At 35.8% G+C, this 26,714-nt stretch overlaps 1 protein-coding gene across 5 annotated transcripts in view; it reads left to right on the forward strand.

The window, feature by feature from the left end:
- Positions 1-26,041, forward strand: part of znf618 (zinc finger protein 618) — a 42,651-nt gene extending 16,610 nt beyond the window's left edge. For 4 of the 5 annotated variants that reach the window (XM_026260035.1, XM_026260036.1, XM_026260037.1 and 1 more), the window contains exons 3-13: positions 482-755; positions 3,474-3,551; positions 4,909-4,956; positions 5,105-5,194; positions 6,126-6,197; positions 14,731-14,820; positions 16,667-16,759; positions 19,171-19,215; positions 19,566-19,643; positions 21,208-21,330; positions 21,781-24,787. In XM_026260035.1, coding sequence (XP_026115820.1) covers positions 515-755; positions 3,474-3,551; positions 4,909-4,956; positions 5,105-5,194; positions 6,126-6,197; positions 14,731-14,820; positions 16,667-16,759; positions 19,171-19,215; positions 19,566-19,643; positions 21,208-21,330; positions 21,781-23,312 — 2,490 coding nt within the window. In that variant the 5' untranslated portion in view covers positions 482-514 and the 3' untranslated portion in view covers positions 23,313-24,787. Of the gene's footprint in view, positions 1-481; positions 756-3,473; positions 3,552-4,908; positions 4,957-5,104; positions 5,195-6,125; positions 6,198-14,730; positions 14,821-16,666; positions 16,760-19,170; positions 19,216-19,565; positions 19,644-21,207; positions 21,331-21,780 lie in introns of all 5 variants that reach the window. The other variant, XM_026260039.1, reaches the window with a different exon arrangement.
- Positions 26,042-26,714: the final 673 nt, after the last annotated feature.

The following is a 26,714-nucleotide window of genomic DNA, read 5'->3' on the forward strand; positions in this document are numbered from 1 at the left end:
CACACACACACACACACACACACACATTCTGTAGACTGCAGATGCATGCATCAAGTTGATTTTATTTATCTGCAGAGAGTTCTGAGCGATGCACATATAGCTGTGGTTATTCACCTAAACATAACTCTCTGCTCTTCTGCACCTTTATGAAGGTCTCCCACACAGAAGGGAAATACTGTATGCTTGTAAAATACTTCCTCTGCATTACTGAATTCTACATGAAATTAGATTAGGCTGCTGTGTGGAGTTTCTGAATTTGCTTTGACTGGTTCCAGTTTTTCTCTAACATTCTTCTTATTATTCTGTAACTGTTTGCAAGACATAAATTGCCCCGCATGCACAGTTGTTGGAGCGTTGATCGTCTATATTTTGCTTCATATATATATATAAACATGCTAAACACACCACACATATTATATATTTAAACTATGTACGTGTATTTAGCTCTATCACTTAAAATTTCGCTCCTGTTTTTGTGCAGTTTTCTTCACTCTTGCTGAGCAGACCTGGAGTCATGAGTTGTCAGGAGGTGCCGAACCCCAGCCAGGAGCCGAAGGACACTGCTGTGGTCCCCACAGAGGCTGGAGCCACACAGGCAGTACCAACAACGTCTCCAAAGCTTCCCTCAGTGAACGTAAAGACTGAGGTGGCATCTCCCATTGAGTCTGTGGCCAGTAACGGCAAAGCGAGTGACGGCAACATACCTGCTGAGATCTGTGTGGTTTTAGGAAGCTCACGTAACTCTCAAACACAAGGTACAACTCCAGAAGCATGTTTAGTAATGCTAATGGGTGCCATATGTGTGAAGTATGTAAGCTACACATGCACTACTGATTTTTAGTTATTCTGTTTGGAATGATTGAGTTTTTTTTTTTTTTTTTTTTTTTTTTTTATAATTCTCAATAAAGTTTTAGTATAGGCACTGGTTCGTACTATTAACTAGTTGCTTATTAGCATGCACATGTTCTGCATGATTATATTCTAAATCCCTAATTCTACCCAAAACCTACATTTAACAAATACATTACTAACTATTAATAAGCAGCAAATTATGAGTTTGAGGCAAAAATTGTAGTTAATAGTGAGAATCGGACCTTAAAATTTGAAGTGTGACCGAAATCTCTTCTGATCACCATAGCTGCATTTATTTGATCACAAACAGTAAAATTGTGAAATATTATTACCATTATAATGACTGATTTCTATTTCAACCCCTTAAACCCAAAGTGTACTGTTGTACTGTGTACTGGAGTATTTCAAATGGTATGATATCTTGCAGCTCAGAAATGTGCATATGTCATTTGAAAGTTTTCACAGAGTAGAATACAAGAAGCACAATTGTCTTGGACTTTTAACTAGTAACTTTTAGCTTATAACTTCATGAAACAAAGTTATGCTCAGACTGTAGAAAATTACTTTCATTACATTACTTTCAGAGTTTTCGCGTGTCTTAAAGTCTTAAGTTGTATCAAATTTTAAATTGTACAAGAAAGTCTTAATTATGATTTCAAGAGGTCTTAAATTTGGTCTGTCTGAAAGACCAGAATTGCACTATGGCTGAATGTGATGATTAAACTTCAAAAGGCTAACGTTATGATTTCATAAAATAAACCCGAGCGATGCACGTTCGAAGTCCATTTCTGTGCTGCTTTGTGTACAGCTGTTCCCTGGGAAACGGTTATATTCTACCAAACGCTCCGCCTGCTAGCAGAATAAATGAGTATTTTCAATAAAACTTGTTTTGTTCACAATTCAGACCCGTTTTTGTACCCTGCAAACACGCAAAGCTTTAAATGTGAACTGGTTGATAGATAAGAAAACAATGCATTATCAAAATCTAAAAAGTATAGGGGTTTGCGATGTGGTCTGTGAATCCTGCAATAATATCGCAATGTTGTTTTAACTATGCGATTTGATGCTATCCAGTATATCATGAAAAGCAAACGAAACGCCTTTAGAGGGCGCGCATACATTACGTGATTAAGTCTAGAAGGTTAGACTAGTGCGCGTGCGTGTGCATTTATAGTGCGTTCTTTCACTGCATGAATAAGTCTATTAAAATCCTTTTTTTTTTCAACATTCTGTTACACCACATACACAAAATATTGATATTTAAAAAGGCATCATATGACCCCTTTAAAAAGTGCCTGAACTCGCTGTTATTTGTCCCTTAGATCTAAATATATTCCTTATGGAGTTATAACAAATGTATGCATTTATTTTCTTAACAGAATTGGCAAACTTGAAAAAAAAAAAAATTGGATATTTGAAAATGTGGATTTTGGAATCGGCCAAGAAAATTGTCATTGGTGAATCTCCAATTTTAACGCAGCATCTTTGTTATTTGACCAGTTTTCATTTTCTGCAATTTATCAAATGATACCTTTTAAATGATATCTAGCATTTGACTATCCTTCCTACAGTTTTGGTGTTATGAGTCATTGCTTTTTTGTATGTCACACAGAAAAAAACAAGTCTATGCCTTCTATGTGTCAAGGGCTTAAAAAGGCTACATTGGTTCCAAATGCTATAACTTTTTTATTTACTTTATGCTATCACCACAAAATTTGATTTAGATGCAGCTCACATGTAGGGGAAGTTTCCTCGTTATTTCCTTCCTGAGATATTGCATGCAAAATAAGAAAGATAAAAGGGTTTTCCTTTTTCGAAATAATGAGAAACTTTCTCAAAACACTTCTTTCTTAATGACAGATGAAACACTTTAGATCACAGAACAAAGCAATGTTTCCAGTGTTCCTGCATAGCCTTGACCAACATTTGTTGCTAGCGTGCCATCACTCTTGCGTTGCACATGCATGGATTAAGTCATTATTTTGAGGAAGTTTATCATTATTTCGAGAACGTTTTTCATTATTTCCAGAAAATAAATCATTGTTTCGATGAAGGTTCTCATTATTTTGAGAAAATAAGTCATTATTTTTAGAAAGTTTCTCAGTATAATGAGATACTAAGTCATAATTTTGAGAAACGTTCTCATTATTATGACTTAAAGATATAATAGATAATAATTATATATATATATATATATATATATATATATATATATATATATATATATATATATATATATATATATATATATATATATATATATATATATATATAATAGTACTAATAATTAGTTGTTTTCTGAGATGTTAATGGTTTCACTGTGACCCAAACTGATCTTCAAGTGTGATGATAAATAGCAAATTTTGGCCATGGCAATATATTGTTTGATCAGTAGTTACCATGACTTCATATAGTAAACGATTAATAATTAAGAGATGAGTATTTGTAGAAATATTTGACAGCGTGCTTATTTGAATACATTTGCAATTTTTTTTTTTTTTCTTTTTTCAAGGAAGACCTTGTAGTATTGTAGTTGAGCACAAGGCTTATGATAAATGTAAAGCATGTTACCTGCCTGAAGATGTAATTACTTTTCTCTCTCCTTCTGTTTTCTCGTACAGGCTCTTACATTTGTGGAGTATGTGGCAAAAAGTACAAGTACTACAACTGCTTTCAGACGCACGTCCGAGCTCACACAGGTGCGTCCTGCTCTGGACATAATGAATCTGGATGGGTTGGATGTAATACCTGTAGGTTTGAGAGTCATGAACCAGTTCATATTCACAACTGCAAATAAAATTGATTTCGCTGCATTGCGACAGAGCACTTTGAAATAATATGAAGACGAACAAATCCGCCTTTTCATATCATTGTCTTGTTAAATGTAACACCAAACATCACATTCAGAAACAAATGACAGTCAGTTAACGAATCCTTATGTTCTAAGGCTCATGAACGTTAAATAAGTGTTTCAAGGCACTTTCCATTAAAAGGATACACATTGGTCACCCATTACTAAAACAAAAATTTTACACTGTTGCCACTGTACTTATCCCCACATTTCAAAAAACATAAGTTTAATGAATACTTTTTTTTTTGTTTGTTAAATATTGAATAATGAATGATGCTTTAGATTTATATATACATATATTTTTTTTAGATTTACAAATTAAAATTTGTAGTAATCATATGAAACCTCATAAAATTAAAAAGGTCAAATTACATTTCAGTTTACATTTTTTAGATCGAAATATAGACGGACAGACATTCAATTATTGTTCTGAAATAATTGATATAGTACATAAAGAGGATGTATTATTATGTAGTGCATATACACAATTATGCAGTTTTTTATGTTTTTATAATTGTTGCTTTTATTCTGTTAGATTGCATTTAATTGTTTAAAAATGTATTTGGAGACATTTTTAAATGCCTATTTCTGTTTCATAAAAATGCTGTACAATTCAGACTATCTGTTCATCAGAGAATCCTCCATGTGCAAAATTTAACAGCTAATGCAATGTAGCAATTTAAGATTTTCAGTTGCAATTTCATCTCATGCTTTCTGCAGCTCGTCTCATTGGTGTTATTAGCTTGTAAAGTGCTTGTCACAGACCTTACAGACTTTCTGCCAATTTGAACCTTTTCTTCTTATTTTCTGGTGTCAGGAATGTTCTCTACCTAAAGGGTAACGGCATCTCAGTCTCATTGTTAAAATTTTGACATTAAAATATACCATAAAGTGCCATCTTAGATTAAAAAAAAACAACAACAACAACAACAACAAACAAACAGTAATTTAGAATGCAATGTTATGCTTTTTGGTTGTTACATTGGTTAACAGAAGCATGGATTTCTTTCAATAACATCAGAATATCTTTTTAAAAACTTTTGAATTGAAGTGTAATTATTGGGTAATGAATGCTTCCTTAAAAGTGCTGAACTGAACTGAAATAATTTAACTGAAATCCTAATTATAACAAGTCATCTTATTTGAAAATTTTCATTACCATTTTATATATTTGTGTGTATTTTGTGTGGTTTCTTGCTGTTCAGAGACTGAGGCTGCTGCTTCTGGAGAAGGAGCATCTCTGGGAATCAATAGTGAGTAGCATTTATTCATGGGACAGATCTTTGTATAATTGTCCTGGAATTTTCTAAATTAAGTGGGTAAAGCTGACTAGAGTTCTAGTCCCATCACATAATGATATCTTAACTTTCTGCTCATACACGTCTTTGTTTTCTAATCCAGATTCTTTCCGCTATACATGTGACGTATGTGGGAAAAAATACAAGTACTACAGCTGTTTTCAGGAGCACCGAGACCTCCATGCAGTTGATGGTAAGGCTTTTTATTAATTTGTTACATTTTATTTTGGATAAATATATTGGTAACACTTTAGAATAGGGAACAACTCTCACTATTAACTAGTTGCTATTATGGCTATTAGTAACATATTGTCTGTTTATTTGTGCTTATAATGCACATATTCTGTATGACCATATTCCTTATCCCTCTCAATACCTAAACTTAACAACTACCTTACTAACTATTAATAAGCCACAAATTAGGAGTTTGTTGAGGCAAATGTCATATTGAATAGTTTGTTAGTAGCGAGAAATTGACCTTAAAATGAAGTGTGACTAATATTAAAATGTAAAAATAAATAAATAAAAAACATTGTTACTAGGATCAAGCAAATGTTTTTTTTTTTTTTTTTTTTTTTTTTTTTTTTATACATAGTTGATATAGAGTTAACTACTGAATAATACTGTATTTATAAATGTCCTACTAAGGTTTCTCTCACAACTTGTTCCATCTCGATCCTACGAAAAAAAAAAAAAGAAAGCTGATGAGAAATATGTATAAATATTTGACGTTTTTGTCTAGTCATAGATGACAACTTGATGTTTGTTCTTTTATTTAATTTCCCAGATGAAGCATGGGTTGTAACTCTAGCAGCAATAAAACTGGTTACATTTTCATGAAAGATGAATTTTCTAAGATGGTATTTGTTGGCGCTATTGATATATTATAAAAGCATCTTCTCCCCCTTCACTTTACATTTTTAAATACTCTTCCACTTTTTGTAATGACCAAATACTAGTTTTGAACATTGCTAACACCACTGAAATGAAATCATTATTAAGACCCACACTGGGAAAACCAGTGATTTTGTTGTCTCCAGAGGTGCTGAGTGCAAGATTGAGACTCCGACTAAAAGAGTTTTAAAAGAGACACTAACCTTGCGTCCTCTTGTTGTTTTGTCCAGATCCGTATGATCATGTGATACCAGTAGAAGACCTAAAAGAGGAGACTGAATCCTACCAGAAAATGGGACCAAGTAAGAGTTCTTAAAATGGTTTCCTTCCTTGTTGGTCACTTTGTTGCTTTAGTAGCTGACTTTCTGGGACCTCCATCCATGAGTGATGACTACTGAATAGGGCTGAGCGATCAACAGTATTAATATTGAGATCGCGATTAAAGTGTATGTCAATATGATGATAAGCTCAAGATCAGTCCGTGTCCTGAGATGCACGCTTAGGACTACAGATGCCCAGTGGCTGGATAAGTCTCTCTTTTTTTTTTTTTTAGTGCTACTTGAGCATAAGAAGTGCCTTTTTTGGCAGTTTTTGTCAGATGTCAGATTTTGTTGCTTGTATAAAGCATGATTTAGATGTGAGTTTGGCAAGCAGTTTTTTTTTTTTAGATTATATGATTTCTCTAGTCGGTTATATAGGACTTGGTCTTGGATGCCTGAAATAGCTGCCCGGAGCCGTTTCAGATATGGCCATCAGGCAACAGACTCTCCTTTTAAAGGGACTTTGGTTTAGTTTACTACACAAACTCAAAAACACAGGATGCTAATGGTGTTTTCAGTTTTTGAGGACATGAACACACAAACTTCATCCCCAGAGCTGCCATGAGTCACTTGATCAGCTTTACTTTTGAGAAAAGCATCAAATGCACTCTGAAATAAACAATCTTCACCATAAAGTGTCAACATAAAAGTGTGATTTAATGTGAAGAAATTATGAAATATATTGCTGTTGTATACTAAAAAGTAATAATTCTAATATTAGGAATAGCTTACAGCCAAGATATTTTTTCACCCATGTTTAAATTTATACATACTTTTATATATAATATTAAATATATTGATGTTGTGCATCTTATGTGAGAAAAAAATAAATACAATCGTTTTAATATATTGTTTTGATTGAATGTTATATTTTCATGTGGTTTTTAAAAGATTAATTTGTAATGTTAAACTTTTTTATTGATTTTATTAAATTAAAAGGTAACTTTGTAGAGTTTAATTGTGAACAAACTTTCCTTTCCGCTCTTACATTTTTTTTCATTTATTTATTTTTTTTTTTTTTTTTCATGTCGTCCAGCCCTACTTCTGAAGACCAAAAATCATGCAAATGATTTGTAAGATACAGCTTAAGCCCCAGTCTGCATATAACCAGGCCTTGGCACAATTATGATCAGATTATCTGTCTTTGTGGTCATACTCTTGTTGTGTAGTTGCAAATGAGTCTTCTGCACAAGTGATTAGAGGGCACTCATGGCAATATGCTGCTCTGTTTATCTCTGTCTCTGTTGGACATTAACACTGATCAAAACGATATTGATCCCAAGTTATATGCATATCAGCACGTACACCTGTATGCTCAGAGCTCAAGCACAGTAAACTATAAAAATGCAACGTTAGGGCACAGAAATTGATGTTCTGTATGAAAACTACAACTTTTTCTACAACTAATCTGACAACTATCTTTTAGCCCCTTTATATTTCCTGGTGTCACTAGCTTATCTGAAATCGCCTTTCTGAAAGTTCTTAACTTCAACAGTATGCATGGCTTCCAGCGGCCAGCAGTTTACTCAATTTGTGCTCTTCTGCGCTTGCTTTTCGTCAAAACAAGTTTTAGCATCTTTAACGTTCTTAAAGGAGTATAAATATATAGTCATGGCCAAAAATATCAGCCCCCTTGGTAAATATGATCAAAGAAGGATGTGAAAATTCATCTGCATTGTTAATCCTTTTGATCTTTTATTTGAAAAATTCACAAAAATGTATCCTTTCATTTGATAATAAGAATATATATATATCATTATAAAATAAAGTTTTTTTTTTTTTTTTTTCTCTAATACACATTGGCCACAATTAATGGCCCCCTTTTATTCAATACTTTTTGAAACCTCCATTTGCTAGTTTAACAGGTCTATCTTCTATTTTCTCCTATAATGCCTGATGATGTTAGAGAACACCTGATAAGAGATCAGAGACCATTCCTTCATCCCGATTTACTTCAGACCCTTTAGATTCCCATCTCCATGTTGGTGCTTCTCCTCTTCAGTTCACTCCTCTCATTTTCTACTGGGTTCAGGTCAGAGGACTGGAATGGGCATAGCAGAAGCTTGGTTTGAGCTCAGTGACCCATTTCTGTGTTGTTTTTGAGGTTTGTGTTTCTAACAGTCACTTACTGATTTTTTTTATCTGTTGGTATTTGATAGAATCCATGGTACCATGTGTCTAAACAAGATGTCCAGGACCTCCAGCAGAAATACAGGCCCACAACATGAAAAAATACAGCTGTATATTTCATTGTACACATGGGGTACTTTTTATCTCTGTGTTCACCAAACCCATCTTGAGTGTTTTTGCTAAAAAGCTAATTTTTTGTTTCGTTTGGTCATAGAAGCCAGTCCCATTTGAAGTTCCAGTCTGATAACTGAATATGCTTTAGATTTTTAGATAAGCTAGGATATTTTTTCTTGTAACCCTCCAAAAACAACATGTGGTGATGCAGGTTCTATTTGACAATCTTTTTTTAAGGTTTTCTGAACCAGAGATTCAACTATTTTCTGCAATTCTCCAGCTGTGATCCTTGGAGAGTCTTTGAGAGTTTGAGAGCCACTCAAACGCTCCTTCTCACCGTGCATTAGGATGTTATAGACACACGTCCTCTTCCAGGCAGATTCGTAACATTTTATGTTGATTGGAAATTCTTATTTATTGTCCTGATGGTGGAAATGGGAATTTTCACTGCTTTAGCTCTTTTCTTAAAGCCACTTCACCAATTTGTGAAGCTCAGTCATCTTTTGCTGCACATCAGAAATATATTCTTTGGTTTTTCTCATTGTGATGGATGATTAAGGGAATTTGGGCTTTGTTTTCCCTCCTCTTTATATTTCTGTGAAACAGGTAGTTATTGCTGGATCATTTTATGTTTATAATCATGATGGATTGCTCAAAATTGTGAATATGAATGGGAATATACTTCAGGGATATTTTACTCATAAGAATTTCTAGGGGGGCCAATAATTGTCCAACGAGTATTTGAGAAAAACCTTTATTTCATAATGTTACCCCCCCGCCCCCCATTTTAAATTCTTATTATCCAATGAAAGTATCCATTTTTTATTTTTATTTTTTTTTAAATAAAATATCAAAAGGATTAACAATGCAGATTAATTTTTACAGCCGCCTTTGATCATATTTACCAAGGGACCTGATATTTTTCGCCACAACTGTACATCAGCATATTCCTGTAGTTGTTCCTCATTATCTCAAATTTGGAAAGGCTGACTATATGATCTGGTTGTAATGGTTTGTAGTTAAACAGTTTTCTTTCTCTTTCTTGTGATCATTTGTTCTCCTTCCCCCAGTCCAACTTCTGTGGCTCCCTGTGCAACCCATACTGGCCTTAGCAAATGTTTTATTGCATGAAGGATCTATAGATCTTTAAATGTCCAAACAGAATTCCCTGCATCTGCATCTGTATCTGAATTGATTTGTGGATCAAAAAACCTCAGCCCCCGGAAACATTTTGGTACATGTTTTTTTGGGCTTAGGGTTTGAAGCGGAAGGTTGTTTTACTTTAGCCTTTTGCTTCTCCAAAGTTTTGAGCTTTCCATTTACCACTCAATTGGCCAGTTAGTGTATGTGTGTCCTATGCCTTAAAACGGACTGCATGAAACCCACAAAATTACACAACATTGAGAGCATTCATCTGAATTACAGTTGTGCTCCTAAGATTACATAATCCTTGCAGAATTTGCAAATGTTAATCTTTTTAACTAAATAAGAGGGATCATGAAAATCGCATGTTATTGTTTAATACTGCCCTAAGCTATTTCAAGTAACAGATGTTTATATATTCTCCACAAGACAAAATAATAACTGAATTTATAAAAATGACCCCGAATTCTGTCTGAAAATCTTAATACTGTAAACTGATCCTGAATGATCCATTACTCTCTGTTTTGTGATCGTTGTTTTTGAGTACCTTGTTGGTCCCGAGCAGTTCAACTGCCAGCTGTTCTTCAGAAAAATCCTCCAACTCCTGCACATTCTTTGGTTTTCCAACATTTTCAGCATATTTGAACCCTGTCCAACATTGAGTGTATGATTTTGAGATCCATCTTTATAACTATATATAAGGTGATTATATAAGGTGAAAATTTACTGATGCTAAATAAGGCAACACAATGCATTAAGAGATGGGGGTGTAAACATTTTGAATTGGTTGATCAGGGTAACTTGTACTTTTTTGTACTTTAAAAGTATTTATTTATTGGGGGTATGGGGTTACCAAAAAGGTTTTAGTACCAGCGATTTATCTGGGTGACCAACTTAGGAAAATGCATAGAGGAAGCTGATGTTCAAATCTCTGCTACGGAGGGAAGCTACAGTAAACATGACACTTATCTAACTGCCATGAAGAAAACAGTGGAACTACTATGGCTTAAAGTAGACAATCTGGAGAATTGTGGCCACTGGAAAACACGCTCACTGAGCCCTGGCTCCCACTCCTACTGCAATTAAGCCCCTGAGAAGTGTCTTAGTGTGGTTTCTTCAATACTCACAAAAAGATTCTGAATAAGCATGACATACATTATGACCATTTCAGCTTTATTCTGACTTGTCTGCGGAAGTTTTAAGTAGACGATGAGATATGTATTGTGGCTTCGCTTATCCAACTCAGCCCTGATGTTTTTACTAACCGTAGATTCATCTTGATTCACCTGTTGATAGTATACGGAGTAGGGTTGGTTACTGAACTGAGTACCAAATAACATTATAATCAATCAGTGCCAAATTTCGGTACCTGAGAATGCATCTGAGCGCATACGCTACAGAAAGAGAGAAAGAAAGACCCTGTGATGTGATGTCACCCCTGCAACTCATTCAAGCGACACACAGGGCAAGCCAAAATGTTCTGAAGTGTGGTTACATTTCTAGGGCCATATGGTTTCTGCGAAAATGCGGGTGGGATTGCAGAGTAAATTTATAAAAACATACTATACTCTATAGCGCAGAATGCCACGGAATTGGTCAATTTTGGATGAATAAATCAAAAGTAGGTCTGCCACTTAAGTCTCACCGTATGAAGGAATGAACACAAAAACTTAATATCCAGAGCTGCTTTGATCATTACAGTTTCATTTGAAACCGGACCAACAAGTGGTTCATGAACAACCATCACAAAACAGAAAGACAGTAATGGATCATCCAGGAAATGATGCACAGTTTTAAGATTCAAGGGTGTATAAACTTTTGAACGGGTTTATAAATTCAGTTATTTTGTCTTATGGATAATATATAAACATCTGTTATGTGAAATAGCTTATTCAGGACGGTATTAAACAGTAACATTTAATTTCCATGATATCTCTTATTTATCAGATTTTAATCAAAGTAAATTTTTTTTTTTTTTAGGTTAATTTATGGATTATCATGTTTGGATCACTTAAACTCATTACTTGGAATGTCAAAGGGATCGTCCATTAATAAAAAGGAGAAAAAAAAATCAAATAATATGCTTGAAAAAACAAAAACCTGAAAGGGCACTGCTTCAGGAAACTAAATTATTTAATGCTGAACAATCTAAGCGTATGAGAGATCGGGTAGGTCAAGTTTACTTCACCTACTATTCACAGAATAAAAGAGGTACTGCCATTTTATTCCCTTTAATTCTGGAATATTCATATCAGATCCTAAGGATATTTATTGTGATCACAGGCTCAGTTCTTAAACATTATATAGCTATCCTCAATGTGTATGTGCCAAATTATGATTTACCTATCCTGGTTTTAAATCATGGATGAATTGTTTAACTATCATCGTAAAGGATTGGGTTTTCTTGCTGGTGACTTTAATTACATACTGAATGCTTCTTTGGACAAATCCTTTTCTACAAATGCATAGATCCCCCGGTCATCCAGTGTTCTTAATCATTTATGCATAAACACTGGCTTGATTGACATATGGTGCCAGCTGACTTTCTGTTCACACACTCATAATTCGTATTCTAGGCCTGACTACTTATTTTTTATTATTCTTTGACCATTTCTTCATGCAGTTCACTCCTGTCATGTTGACTCTTATCAGGTCATGCATCAGTGCATTTGCTTAAAGATCCATATTTTAGCATCCCCAGAACTTTAAATTAGAGATTCACTATATCTCTTCTAAATAGTGCCCCTTTATGTTCAAGATGGTTTGTCACAATTTTGGCTTAATAACAGAGACTCTCCAGTGTCTTCAGCTATGATAAAGAATGTTGCCAAAGCCATGTTGCATGGTCATCTTATTTCTTACACTTCCCACTTAAAGACAGCTTGAGAAAGTTACTAGGCTAGAGCAAATACATAAGCAGTCTCCCACAGTATTACATTTAAAAGTGTTAGTGAATGCAAGGACTGAATTGAATCAGGATCACACTGGTCACATTCAAAATTGTCTGGTTTTCATGAAGCAAAAATATTAGGAGTTTTGTAAGTCTAGTTTCTTGCTTACTCATCATTTGAAGAATCAGAATAACAATTGCTCAGTTAATATAAGGAATGTGAGTGGGGATGTTTCAAGTAACCCTTGGATTATTAATTGCATGTTCAGAGATTTTTATAAATACCTTTACAGCTGAGAAGCGACAGACTTGAACATTGCAGCCTATCTAAATTATATTTCTTTGCCATTAATTGCATAAATTGTTTAAATGCACCATTCACAATAGAGGAAGTATGGACAGCGATTTAGGCTATGCTGAACTGGAAGTGTCTTGGGCCCAGATGGTTTTCCACTGGAATTTTTAAAGTAGTTCTGGCCGAAAATCTGTCAAATTATTATGCACATTATTAATATTTGGAAAGTTGAAATTCCGCTTTCCTTAGATATACTTCTATTAGTCTGATTTTTAAAAAGATACAAATCATTTGGATTGTTAATCTTACAGGCCCATTAGTTTTCTTAATGTTGACTACAAGATGCAAAGGTTTTGGCCCAGAGGCTTGAAACTGTTTCTTAAAATTATACATTTAGATAAGGCAGATTTTGTGAAGTCTGGAAATGGCACAGATAAGTGACGTGACATGGGGCCAAGTAGGTTGACCCATACTCCGAAATTAGTGCTCTGCATTTATCCCATACAAAGTACACACACACACACACACACACACACACACAGCAGTGAACACACATACACAATTAAAGACTTTCCAGCATCCAGTATTAGAAACACTTGGGGCTGGTTCCAATTTAATTTGAGTGATTAGATATCTTCACACAGATTGAGTGTCAATGTGAACGGCTATAAAATTTATTTGGGCAAATCTGTCTCTTGGCCTTTTAATATTTCATATGATCTGGCTATACAATGCCCTTTTCAGTTTTCAGAGAGGTCTGAAATATTTAGGTATTTTTATTATTTTTATCTGATTTTAATACTTTTTTTTTTTTTTTTTTTTGAGACCAGTAATTCCACCTCTAAAAAAAAAAAAAAAAAAAAAGAAATATTTGAAATGGTAAACCTCCTTGCCAACTTCTCTTCTTGGGACAGTCAATGTTATTAAAATGAATATTATCCCTCGATTAAATTATTGATTTCAGTATATTTTTTTCCTGTTATTAGACCCCAGCCTTTTATAAATCACTGAAGTCTCACATATACTGTTGTATGTGGAACAATAAGCAACAGAGAGTCTCTAAACTTGTAAAACAAAAGCTTTGGGGTAAGTCTTTCCTCACCTAACTTACAATTCTTTTACTGATCTGCTCAACTCAAAATGATGATTAATTGGTTCATGAACATGCATGATTCTATATGGATTGATCTTGAATCTTTATCTTGTTACCCCAGAAAACTTGAGTTCTTCCCATTTATCAACAGTGTACGTAGATCAGATAAATTAACTTACTGATAATGTCATTATTTATGCTACATTACTGGCTTCGGGAAACTTTTTTTAAATATATTTCTCCAGTTATCTCGGTCTAGTCTCTCTTGGATATGAACACAGATTTTCCAGTTCAGATTAGGATTCCTGTTGGAATTGAACATTAAGGGTTTATCTTGCTAAATTGTTTGAACAACTTGAAGTTGATTATAAAATTTCCTTTTTACTCTGTAAAATGGCAAATTTTAAGGCAGGAAAAATTATTTTTAAATGGATCTTGGAAACTTGGAAACAGTCTTGGAAGAAAATTACTTTTTTTTTTTGTTGTTTTTTTTTTTTTTTTTTTTTTTTTGCAAATTGTACCTCAATTTCTCTACATGAAAAAAATTCATGTTTTTTTAATTTTTTCATAGGATCTGTTTTACACGTGGTCACCTTCTTAGAATTTCTCTTGTTGCTCATAGCTTTGTTTTAAATGTAAGAAATTCAAAGGACACTTTTTTTTTTTTTTTTTTTTTTTTTTGTGGTGAGATTTTTGGGTGTGCTGTTGCTTTAAGAAACTGAAATCTGGTACTGATAAATCATCATGGTTCAAGTGGAATAATGAATCTCTGAAACATTGCATTTATCAGCACTAATGTGTTTTTGACTAATAACTGTGTTGGTTAATTACTGTATTTTATGTTCTGTAGAAACGGGAAGTTACACGTGTGAGTATTGTGGAAAACAGTACAAATACTTCAACCCCTATCAGGAACACGTGGCTCTTCACGCTCCAATGAGTAAGTACTCACTTCATTACCTGTGTGTTGTGGTGTTCATGGCAGTTTTCTGCTAATAGATGAATAGAGGTGTGTAGAAGTTATAGATTAGACACTAAGCGTAAAGGAAGCTCTAATCATTAAATATGGAGATGGTGGAAGCTTGTTCACAAAACTACTATGTAACTTAATATACCAAGATTATAATTTCTGTTTTAAAACTACCCAATCTGTCTGCAATAAACTGTACAGGATCTCAAATTGTTATTGCGCTCTTCTGAAGTGTTCGCTGTAAAGTCTTCCTTATTATCTTCGTCCTTCATCTTTCCTCTCATTTATCTCTTAGTCCTGCATTGAGGATATGCAGAGGAGTTTGACATTGAAAGCTATTTAAAGTATGGTGAAAATATAGAAATGGGTCAAAGACTGTAGCGATGCTACCAGAATTAAATTTCAATTTGTTTCAAAATGACTGATTATTCTAAATGAGCTGTAACATCTTCAGCGAGTCGTGGTTTTGCAGGGAGATGTGAGATGGTAAATTGGTAAAGCATGTTTTTTATTTTTTTTTATGATTAATTGTGGATGTCTATGATTGTGATTGAGACATGTTGTGTGATTAATAATTTCCTTTAGAGACATTTTAGACTTTGTTAAATCTCTACTATTGGCATTGCCTTTGCCAGGAATGCAGCAATATGGGTATTTTTCTCTTTTTATGTAATACTTTCAAATGCCTATCACCATCATTACTCTCAGAAAAGTTACCACTATTGTTGTATTTGGTGAATTGGACACTTTCCGTGAACAAGGTGCCAAATTGGGCTTGACGTGCATACAGCATTTTTCTTGCAAACATAAGGATATGTAAGTAACAGCTTTCCCTGGTGTAAGCGAAATGGCACAGCTTTGAAATAAACAGATTGATTTTAAACCATTTTGCATTTGACACTTCTTTTGATTTAGATTAAATCTGCCAGTCTATTGAAGCTTTAATTAATCAGGAGTTATAAAATGATATCTGCATAAATAAAAGTACTGGCTGTTTCTGGTAACTTTTTTTAATTGTTCTCAATGATCTGAAGAATTCTCAATTATCCTTTCAGTTTCAAGTAAAATATATTAATTTAAATGTTAAATTGTTTAGTGCATAAATGGCCAAAATGGAGAGAATAAAATAGTTAATATAGAATAATAAAGTTTGCTGAAAATAAAACTTACATCTTATAGAGGTCAACCGATTTTACCGATACTGATAGCCCCCCCCCCCCCCCCCCCCAAAAAAGGTCAAACACTCACAGGTATCTCTCTCTCACACACACACAGAGACAATGTTAAAGATTAAAGCTGAAATGTTTTTTGCAGATTGGTATTTGTAAAGGAATTTTGCAAAAGTTCATTGAGCATTCAAGTCTCTGCAAAGATTTCTATATCGTGTCCCTGGAGAAAGCTCTCCGTTAGCATTTTTCTGGACATTTACCAATTTCTTTGTTTGTCTGAGCCATTCACCCAAGGAGTAAATGCTGTGTGACTTAACACTTTAGATGTGAAGAAAAACAATTATCTGACAACTCTTCACATATTTACATTCTTATGAGCCTTCCACAAATCAAGCACTGGCAAAACAAATATCACAAGATTTCATATAATGTATTACATTAATTGCTTGCCAAAAAAAAGTTATTCATCAGCTTACAATTCCCATAAATCAAGGAGAAATGCTTAAAAATCCCATTTATTCTTTATTCATGGAAAATACCTTAATTATTTTGATTGATGAACTAAGAAGGATGAAATGAGCATTTCAGTTTTTCTTATCTTTGACTGATTTGTATTATTTAAGCTTATTTGATTTTTGCATTTGCAGAGGGAAATTATGGCCTTAAAATGGAAGGGAAAATGTCTAGCCAGTCAGGCCAGTCCAGTCGTGCAGACATCAACAATTCCCAGAACTCGAGTGGTAAGTGACACTGAAATCTTTAAAATCTTTCTCCTTTGATATTTGAATCTTGCGAAGTGTTTGCCCTTTGCTCACAGTGATATTTTACTGTCATAATCAAAGGTCTGCAGCATCTCCCTGCGGACCAACCTCCAAAAATTATGGTCAAAATAAACTTGTTTTCCCTTTAAATTATGTGCATCTTTTGCATCTTACTTTGTTTAAGGATGAATAGATACTTCTACTGGAAAATGGTTGTTTCGTTTAATGATGGACTCAACTGTGTAAAGTGAAGTGAAGTGTGGCCTGAGGCTCATATTCAACACTTTCTTTTTCTTAAATGTCAGTCAAGGTTGATTGCTTCAAAACAGTCATAATTTAGTTTTTACATTTTCCAGTCTAAATTAAACAGACTTGTTTCTATTGTATATTTCAGTGCTTTCTATAATGACCTCTTATGAATTGGTAACCTCTTCACTTGTGAATTGAGTAACACTGTTTGCTTAATCGTTCATTGGGGTTCATTGTGCGGGTGTTGCACAATCTTCATTTTCCAAAGCTGCATCACATTGTAACAGATTAATAAAACATTCTGTAAAAAAAAAAAAAAAAAATGCTGTTAAAATTAAACTAAATGATGAAAGACAGTTCACCATTTGTCAGAATGGTCTTATTTTAACTGGAGTTGCATTGCTACAGACTGTAAAATTAGATTTTTATTTAAACATGAGCTTGAATTGTTCATACGTGAGGCTAGAATGGCCTCCGGTTTACTGTAGTAATGAATTTTAATACACCAAACACATAAGTACAGTAGAGTAGAGAATAATGCTACACTACTTGTACACAGCCATTTATATCTAAATACTGCAAACATCACAAAAATGAGAGATTCTTCCTGTTTAACATCCTTCCCCTTTGTCAGAGGTGTGAAGTTAAGTGTGGCCAAGTATGGTGACCCATACTCTGAATTTGTGCTCTGCATTTAACCCATCCAAGTGCACACACAGTAGTGAACACACACACACACACACACACCTGGAGCACTGGGCAGGCCTATTCTTGCAGCGCCAGTTGGGGGTTCAGTGCATCATCCCAGTCTTGGTATTGAGGGTAGAAGAGAGCACTATATTTTTACTCCCCCCACCTACAGTCCCTGCCAGACCAAAAAACTTCTGGTCTTAGATTTCTGTTAGAAAATTCATGGCACTGCCTACTAATACAGGACACCAAAAATACTATACCTTGTGCGTTTTGCCCTTACCCACCCAAACTTGTCAACCAGGTTACGTTTTTATGTGAATTTGAGTTCTTAAGCAAGTACTTGTGAATCTTGTGTTTTATATATGAAAAGAGGACATGACTGCATCTGGCAATGAGGCCGAAACTTGCACATCCAGTGCAAGAAGGCTTTAACTTTTTAATGAAAATTTTACTTAAAGGGTTAGTTCGCCCAAAAATGAAAATTATGTCATTAATAACTCACCCTTATGCTGTTCCAAACATGTAAGACCTCCTTTTATCTTCGGAACACAGTTTAAGATATTTTAGATTTAGTCCGAGAGCTCTCAGTCCCTCCATTGAAGCTGTGTGTACGGTATACTGTCCATGTCCAGAAAGGTAAGGAAAACATCATCAAAGTAGTCCATGTGACATCAGAGGGTCCGTTGGAATTTTTTGAAGCATCGAAAATACATTTTGGTCCAAAAATAGCAAAAACGACGACTTTATTCAGCATTGTCTTCTCTTCCGTGTCTGTTGTGAGAAAGAGTTCAAATCAAAGCAGTCTGGATATCCAGTTCGCGAACGAATCATTCAGTTCACCAAATCGAACTGAATAGTTTTAAACGGTTCGCATCTCTAATAAGCATTAGATACGCATAATACGACCTAACGGCACGCGCTACTCTGTTCAGCTTTTCCGCGTCTAGTTTTTGGATGCTTTAATGTTTAAATCGACAAGCGGTACGGCTTAACAACACGTGAGAAAGATAAGCTTTCGTGACGATGCGCAGCAGTGGCCCGTCAACTGTCCTGAGCCTCTTTTTAGGCTGTCCTCGGCGAGTCAGTTATATAAAATATCAAGGTGAAAGTCATCATAGCATGTTTAGTATAGACCCAGCTCCCAACCCTACTTTGAGAATAGATTAACGGCGATATTTTTTTTTATCGCCCGATAAGAGTCTCGCGTATATGTGTATATATATATATATACATACATACATACTTTTTTTTTCTACAATTATACTAAAAGGCCTTTTACTTAACTAAACTTATTGTGTATCAAATATGACACCTTAAGTTATGTAAGGCTAAGTTCTGTAATAATTTTTGAGGCCTTTGAATTAATTTTCAAAAGATTCTTATAAAGTGTTACATTTAGCATGCAAGTGTACTCATAGTTAAAAGTATTATGGATTTTTGTCTTTCAGATACTCCAAACAGCCGGACCTATTCTTCCCGTCCTAGCCCTCAGAGTATGTATTGTGGAAAGTTTTTTTTTTCTTTCTTTTCTTTTTTTTTCTCTTTTCATTTTCATTTTTCATCACTCTTTTCATGTTCCATATAGTACGTTTTCATTTATTTTTTGTAAGTCACGACTGACTTCACTCGTGCCCATTTTTGCCATTTGCATGGCTTTCAAACCTTGCAGGTTTGTTTAAACCTTTAAGTAAAAACCTTTTGCCTCATTGCCTGACGCTGACCTAAATTTGTTAGCTGTACATAGTGCTCTTATGTGAGGATAGCTAGCTAGCTAGCTAGCTAGGTTACGCTCTGTTATGAGAACATTGCTGTGTTCTGAGAGAAACTGGACATTGTGTTCCAGAAACCTACTCGTGTGGAGCCTGTGGAATTCAGTTCCAGTTCTACAACAACCTCCTGGAGCACATGCAGTCCCATGCTGGTGAGTGAGCCCAGAAAATGAAAACATTTTCAGCTGTGAGCTCATCCAAATTTGGACTCACTCTGTTTTGTTTACATTATTTCTTTGCATCACCACTTGGGTAACTGTTTTATGCAAAGGGCACATTTTTACAGACCGCATTCTGTGAGCACTGCATAATATATTGAGTTTTTCATCATGTGCTTTTTGTTCTGTTTGAACAGTAAACTTAACATCTTTACTTGTGCATGGAATCTGCACCTGCACAATTCCATAAAAAAATCCACAGAATCATATTGCCATTTATTGTCATTTATTTGTTCAATTTCCCACTCCTGGCATACCCTTTTATGTTTAAGGGGTAGTTCACCCAAAAATGAAAGTTCTGTCATTGATTACTGACCCTCATATTCTAAACGGTGTTAATTCTGACAGCAATTTTTGATTTAGATTTAGTCATAGTTTAGTCATCTGAATTGTCTTTAGTTCTGAGTCTAGTTTTAGTTGACTAAATATCATAAGATTTAAGTCTACTAAATATACAGTACTACTCTCTCTCTCTGTGTGTGTGTGTGTGTGTATGCTTCAGTGCTCAGAAATCTTTGAAAATTGAACTCTCTCATGTGTTCTCAGATTTATCCATACGTCTGCTCTTCTCTTACTCCCACATATTGACTTTTTTTTATGTTTTATGCAATTATGCAACATGCAGCAACTGTATGTTAGCTTATGTCCCGCTGGTTCATATACGCATCTAACCTCTGAAAAACGCAGCAGATTTTGTTCGGAACGAATCTCTTCCCAAATTGTTCTTACCTAACATTTTTATTTGCTGACTAAAATGTCAATAGATTTATGTCATTGTTTTTGTCATTCAAAATTAGGTTTAGTTCGCTATTGTCTTCTGTGAAAATTATTCATCAACGAAATTAACACTGGTTCGAAACCAAATAAAAAAGTCATTATTTTTGTTTTCTTAGCCCACAAAAAGTAAAAAAAAAAAAAAGGTCTTAAAATTATTACGGGTCTGGAACGACATGAGTGTGAGTAATTAATGACAGGATTTTCATTTTTGGGTGAACTATCCCTTGCTACTCTTACCACTGCCATAAAAAAAAAAAAAAAAATGATTCATTAAAAAATAAATAAATCCAAGAAGCACTCCCCCCCCCCAATAAAAAAAAAAAAAAAAAAAACTTTTATGACATTAGGTCAGGGAAAGTCTTGGAAATTTTTTGCATTCAAAAGAAAACAAAATTGTGGCTCACCACTGAAACATTTAACAGGATTGCAATTTGCATGTTCCGTTTATTTAAAATGAATTCCACACAAAAATAAATGGAAAAGTCATGGAAAATTTTTGGTAATAGGCAACTCTATATAATATAATGGGTCGTTTTAGAATGCACAGGTCAATTCCACAGAAAATCGGAAATTTTTTAATTCTGCATGTACTTTGATCATTTTCTATTTGTTTTCACCCCTCAGTGTTTTTATCTTGTTGTTTTTCAATTAATACCAACACTTTTCCCAAGAATGAGTACATAATGTGTTTTTTCCTCTTTCTGTTTTAATCCTCTCTTAGCTGATAATGAGAACCATGTTAAAGATGAGTCTCCGAAGCCTTGCCAAGCGCCTGTGGCCACACAGGAGCAGATGTGGAAATCTCCTCAGCCGGCACAACAGAGGAACCACACACCGGCTTTTCGTGAGTTGATTAAGACTTGATTAAGTTAATTTTTTGGTTGGACCAACAAAGTAAAGTTAGTAAAGCTAACCAGTTACTATGTTTCTTGACTGCTGGTTATGGTCGCTCAGTTTTCAGTAAATTTTCAATTCATGTTAAAGTTAACATTTGTTACAAAGTAAATTAATGCTGGTATCCTTGCTGATTTGCCATGTTTATTTGGGAATTAAAGAAGTCTCTGATAAATCCACAATGCACACTCAAGTTTTATTTACAGATTTATAGGAGGCAAAAGTGCCCTATGTGTTCGTTCTAAGAAGTTAGTCTAACTCATGTATGTGCCCCAGAAATTTTAACTGCATTTTTTGTTTTTATGGGTTGCAGCTGTTGCTGTTGCTTATGGATGTTTTGTAGCAGTTAACTAGTAGATATAACCAAGCCTAATTCATTTGTCTCATTCTGCTTTTGCAGAGAACAGATTACTTCCAGAAAAGGAGAGACAACAAGTGGCTGAACGTTTACTGAGAGTAATGTGTGTAGACCTTGGCCTTCTTGGGGTCCTCAGCAGCAAAGACTTCCTGAAGCTTGCACAGACCCTGGTGGACACGGGTTCACGTAATGGGGCCTACTCCATTCGTGAAGCCCTTGGAGATATGAGCTCACTGGCATTAAAACAGCTCCCCCGTATGTACAATCAGGTCAAAGTAAAAGTCACCTGCGCCCTGGGTTCCAACTCCTCCTTGGGCATTGCAGTGACCTGCCATTCCCAGACTATAGGACCAGACTCCTGCTATTTGCTGACAGCGTATCAAGTAGAGGGTGTGCGACTCCGGCGCTATGTGCTGGGACTCAAGGAGGCCTCGTTAAGGGAGAGTCCTGAGCAGATACACCACTGGGTCCAGAATGTTCTGTCAGAGTTTGTCATGTCAGAAATCCGCACAGTCTATGTAACAGAGCCACGCTTGTCTTCGGTAGCCTTTTGCGGTCGCACCGGAATTGGCCTTCGTTGCGCAGGTTGCTCTCTAACAGCAACGGTTCAGGCCGTTCTCGGTCGCCGCAGCTTGCAAGCACGTGGGCTCCATGAGCTAGGAGACCTTCTAGCTACATGTCGCGACATTGCTGCAACGACCAGCTTCAGTCAAGAAGGGAAAGCTGCAGAAGAGCCTGCTGCTCCGCCCTGCTGGGATGCAGTTGCAGAGGCCTTGCTCAAGGTACACGAGAACTTTGAGGCCACCTGTGAAGCGTACGGCCGCTCGAAGAGCACTGTGCCACTCTTGCAAGGCCTGAACAAGCACCTGCTTGGCACGCTTGCATGTTTGCTTGCGCCGCTAAGACAGGCAGTGCAGGAGCTGAGTGTGGAACGCTGCCCCACACTCCAACACGTCCTTCCCGTCTACCTCCGTCTCGAAAAACTTTTCACCTCCAAAGCCGGTGAAGCGGGTGCTGGCAGTAAGCTCTGCCACTACTTCCTGGAAGCCCTGAAGGAGAACTTCAAAGTGGAACGTGTCCATCAAGTCGCAATGATCCTGGATCCACAGCTTAAGCTGCGGCCAGTCCCTGCTTACCAGCATGAGGATATTATCTCAAGGGTGTGTGACATGGCTGCTAATATGAGGGAATCAGGAAGCGGTGGTTCTGGGGGTATGTCTGTGGATGAGCGGGATAGTGAAGGACCATCAGCACCAAAGCGTGGCCGCCTGGACTGTGGATTGGAGAGGCCATCGTGCGATGCTGAAGAGCCACAGGTACGAAAGGAGTTGTTCCAGTACCTCGGCGAACCACTTTTCAATGGCACAGGAGACCTGTTGCAGTACTGGAGTTCGGTCATGGACCGATACCCCAGGCTGTCGCGGTTAGCGCTGTGGTTGCTGGCTGTACCTGCTGTAGCTGTGCATGTAGAGTCCGTGAACATCTGCGAGCAGACCTTAGCCATGAAGAGAAAGCAGCAGGTCACCGCGGAGGAGATGAACAAGCTAGTCTTCCTCAAGAGTAATTTTGCTTGAGATGGCTCAGGGCTTTCGGCTAATGGCACCATAGACTGTTTGAACCAGATGTACCGGTCACTTCTCTTTACCCCTTCCAAAAATCCTGTTTTACCGTAAGTGTCTATCAATGAGGCACACGATAGAAATTTACCAAGGAAAGGTACATTGACAACTAATTCACAAACACCCCTTCAGACCATACAGTATCTTTGCATTGGCAGTGGCAACAGAAGCAACTCGATGAGAATACAGTTTGCGCGAGGACACGGATATGAACTTGTGTTTTCGATGTTTCGGTTAAACTATTGCTTAAAATCGTGATGTGTTTTTATCAGTATGTGGTTCATCCATCTCGCTTTTCTTTCTGTGGAATCCATCTGAAATGTAGTGTATTATTGAAATCATACACAACATACTTTCCATCTAGAGAAGGAAAAAACGGGGTACTTCGAAAAAGCCATTTCTTTGCAATTACGCCTTTATGAAAACCACAAACACTCTTTGCTGTGACATCCAAACAATACCTCTCTTTAGCAGTTTATCAGAGGGCAGATCAAGCTTGTAGATGTGTGTGTCTTGTCGTAAGCAGGCCCTGATTCAGTAATCTCAGTTAACCGGTTTGAGTGTGTGTTAAGCTCTTGTTCAGCCTCAGGAGTTTAAGGCCAGCAGAACTCAGATTTATACTTGGGTCACATAGATAAATGATTTTTGATTATTTATTTTTATTTTGTCAGTTCTCACAATAACGTTGCAATAAATGTTCCGTAGCAGAAGTTATACTGTCAAGCAGACTTTGATGCCTTGCACCTTTGTAGCAGCCTTTTTTGCCATTACAGCTCACTGGGATTATTTCATTCAACAATACAATCTGCAATACCTGGAACAGCCACTTAAACCCCAAGATTGGATCCTCAATAATATTGGGTTATGGAAGTACATAGGAATGATCTGATGTTCCAGTCCAGTGGATCAGATTTATTTATTTTACTTTTTTTTTTTTTTTTCTTGTTTCTGAAAAAGTGGGAATAGGGCTATGGAATACAGAAACTGTCTGTCTCTCACTGTCTCGGTACAAACCTCCTTGAACAGAGGCAGCTAACTGCATTATTGTTTGAATGCATTTTAAGAGGATAAAGCTAAACAAATATTTCATTATTTATGCACTGGATTTCTCTTATCATTATTTTCCTCATTTATCTACAGCAGGAAATTAGATTAAGTGATAACATTAACTAGTAAAAAAATAATAAAAATAAAATCATTGCCTAGATTAGGACCAAAGTATCTTTTAAAAGTAGTTTGTCATTGTGAATAATTGCCATTTCCGGACAGATTTGTAGTTTTATCTCATAACACCCATGCTTCCTCATAATGGTTTTGCCCTCATTAATTTCCACTGCCTTTAAACAACTGTTCATTTCAAAATTGTTCTAGTAAACAGACAGTAGTAACAATTTTAACTTCCATAATAAATGATCTTCAATTTACTTCAAGAGTATTTTGCAGTAGTTTTTCCAAGGAAAGATGTGATTTAGTAATATATAGTTTGTCTTGTAATGCCTTGAACATCTTTGTGTGATTATACAGATATGCATGCAGACAATATAAGAGTTTTTTTTTTTTTTAAGTTTTTTTTTTAGTCTTTAATAAAGTGGAAGAGATCTACAAATACATAGTCGATGTTCACACAAAAGCAGAAATACTGTTGTCAGTTCCATTTTGAGTGCTAAATCGGGTGCAAATCTGCTTATAAAAGAATGACAACCGCTTTCTGTGACTCCAGAAAATCTAAGTCTATTGTTAAGGACAAATTTTGAAGGTTCAGTTATATATGCTGAAGGACAAAATTGGCAGTGAAGTAGTCTATCACTCCTTTTAAATGGGTGATCATTGACCTCTCTCAGGTTATGTAAAATGGTGGTATCATGTAGTGAAAGAGAGAGTGAGACAAAACTCTTAAGTATTTAGGAAATAGTCTTACAAAGGGGAAAAACAGTACCGAAGAGTTTTTTTTTTTATTTTTTGACCACATATATGAACAGTTCCAAAAAAAAAAAAATGAAATCCTTAGTCCTATATAGTCTATTGACTATTATCATCTGTTCCTATGGTTACAGGCATCATTTGCCCTACATAGAAGGGAACTGACTTTGGTTAACTGTATAGACATTGTAGGTACTCTGCTGTTGTAGGTTTAAGATGATTTGAGAATCACACCTGTTGGTAAATACGGTTGTTAATCCCAAACACTGACGTACACACCACAAAATTTTTGATTGCTATTATAAAACTATAGCGAACAATTGTTTGCCGTTCCACGGCTGTGAATAATTTTAACCTATTTTCTGTCAGTTATGTTTGACCAAAGATTAGCGACCAAAGACGCATTGTGTTTTTTTCAAAGACGCATTGTGCAATTTTACCTAAACCACCGATGACGGAGACACTTGGTGTAGCTATAGCCCATGACACACCAAGGCGACGGTTGGTCGCCTGGCAATTTTTGTTTGTCAGCCAAGTTTTCTCAACTGAAGTTGGTCCTCGTCTGCTTTTTTTTTCGGCTGATTTGACATGTTGAATCAGTGTAAGAGCTTGTTGGTCTGTCGGGTTTTTAAACAGCACGCTCTTTGCAGTGTTGCCTTTTCAACTTATCCTTCTTTTTGCTTTCTGGCTTCCCAGCAAGGTCACTAAAAAATATGTGAGAGATTTAAGTGAGTCATCTTATGTTTTGAATTTAATGTTGATGTTGTTTACTGAAAATTTTTACAAGTTAAGTCGGTTGTAGACTGGATTAATGCCTCATTCAAGACAAGGTCAAAGGCAGGAAACTGACATTTTCCGCTTCCAATCTCAATGCCTTCAGGTCAACCACACTGTCACGTCATGTAGCCTTGTACCACAAGATGGCGCCTTGACTCAACGTGAGCAATTCATATTCCCACATCAATAATGAACAAAAAACAAAAGCAAAGAACTGCTCAGGTTAGCTTCTTAAAAACAAGCCAGGAGTGAAATTAAAACTTTGTTATACATTTGTGTAATACATCTTTGTATACCATGTTGTGAACTTGATGTTGCCTTGTGCTCTTAAAGGAACATTCCAGGTTAAAAAAGTAAATACTGTATTTTCCAGACTATAAGTCTCACTTTTTTTCATAGTTTGGCTGGTCCTGCGACTTCTAGTCAGGTGCAACTTATTTATCAAAATTAATTTCACATGAACCGAGAGAAATGAACCAAGAGAAAACATTACCTTCTACAGCCGCGAGAGGGCACTCTGTTTTCAGTGTAGGCTACATGAGCGCTGAGTAGTATAGCGCGCCCTCTCGTGGCTGTAGACTGTAATGTTTTCTCTTGGTTCTAAATAAACGCGACTTATAGTCCAGTGCAACTTATGTTTTTTTTTTTTTTTTTTTTTCT

This window comes from Carassius auratus, unplaced genomic scaffold (genome assembly GCF_003368295.1).
Source record: "Carassius auratus strain Wakin unplaced genomic scaffold, ASM336829v1 scaf_tig00215316, whole genome shotgun sequence".
NCBI lineage: Eukaryota > Metazoa > Chordata > Actinopteri > Cypriniformes > Cyprinidae > Carassius > Carassius auratus.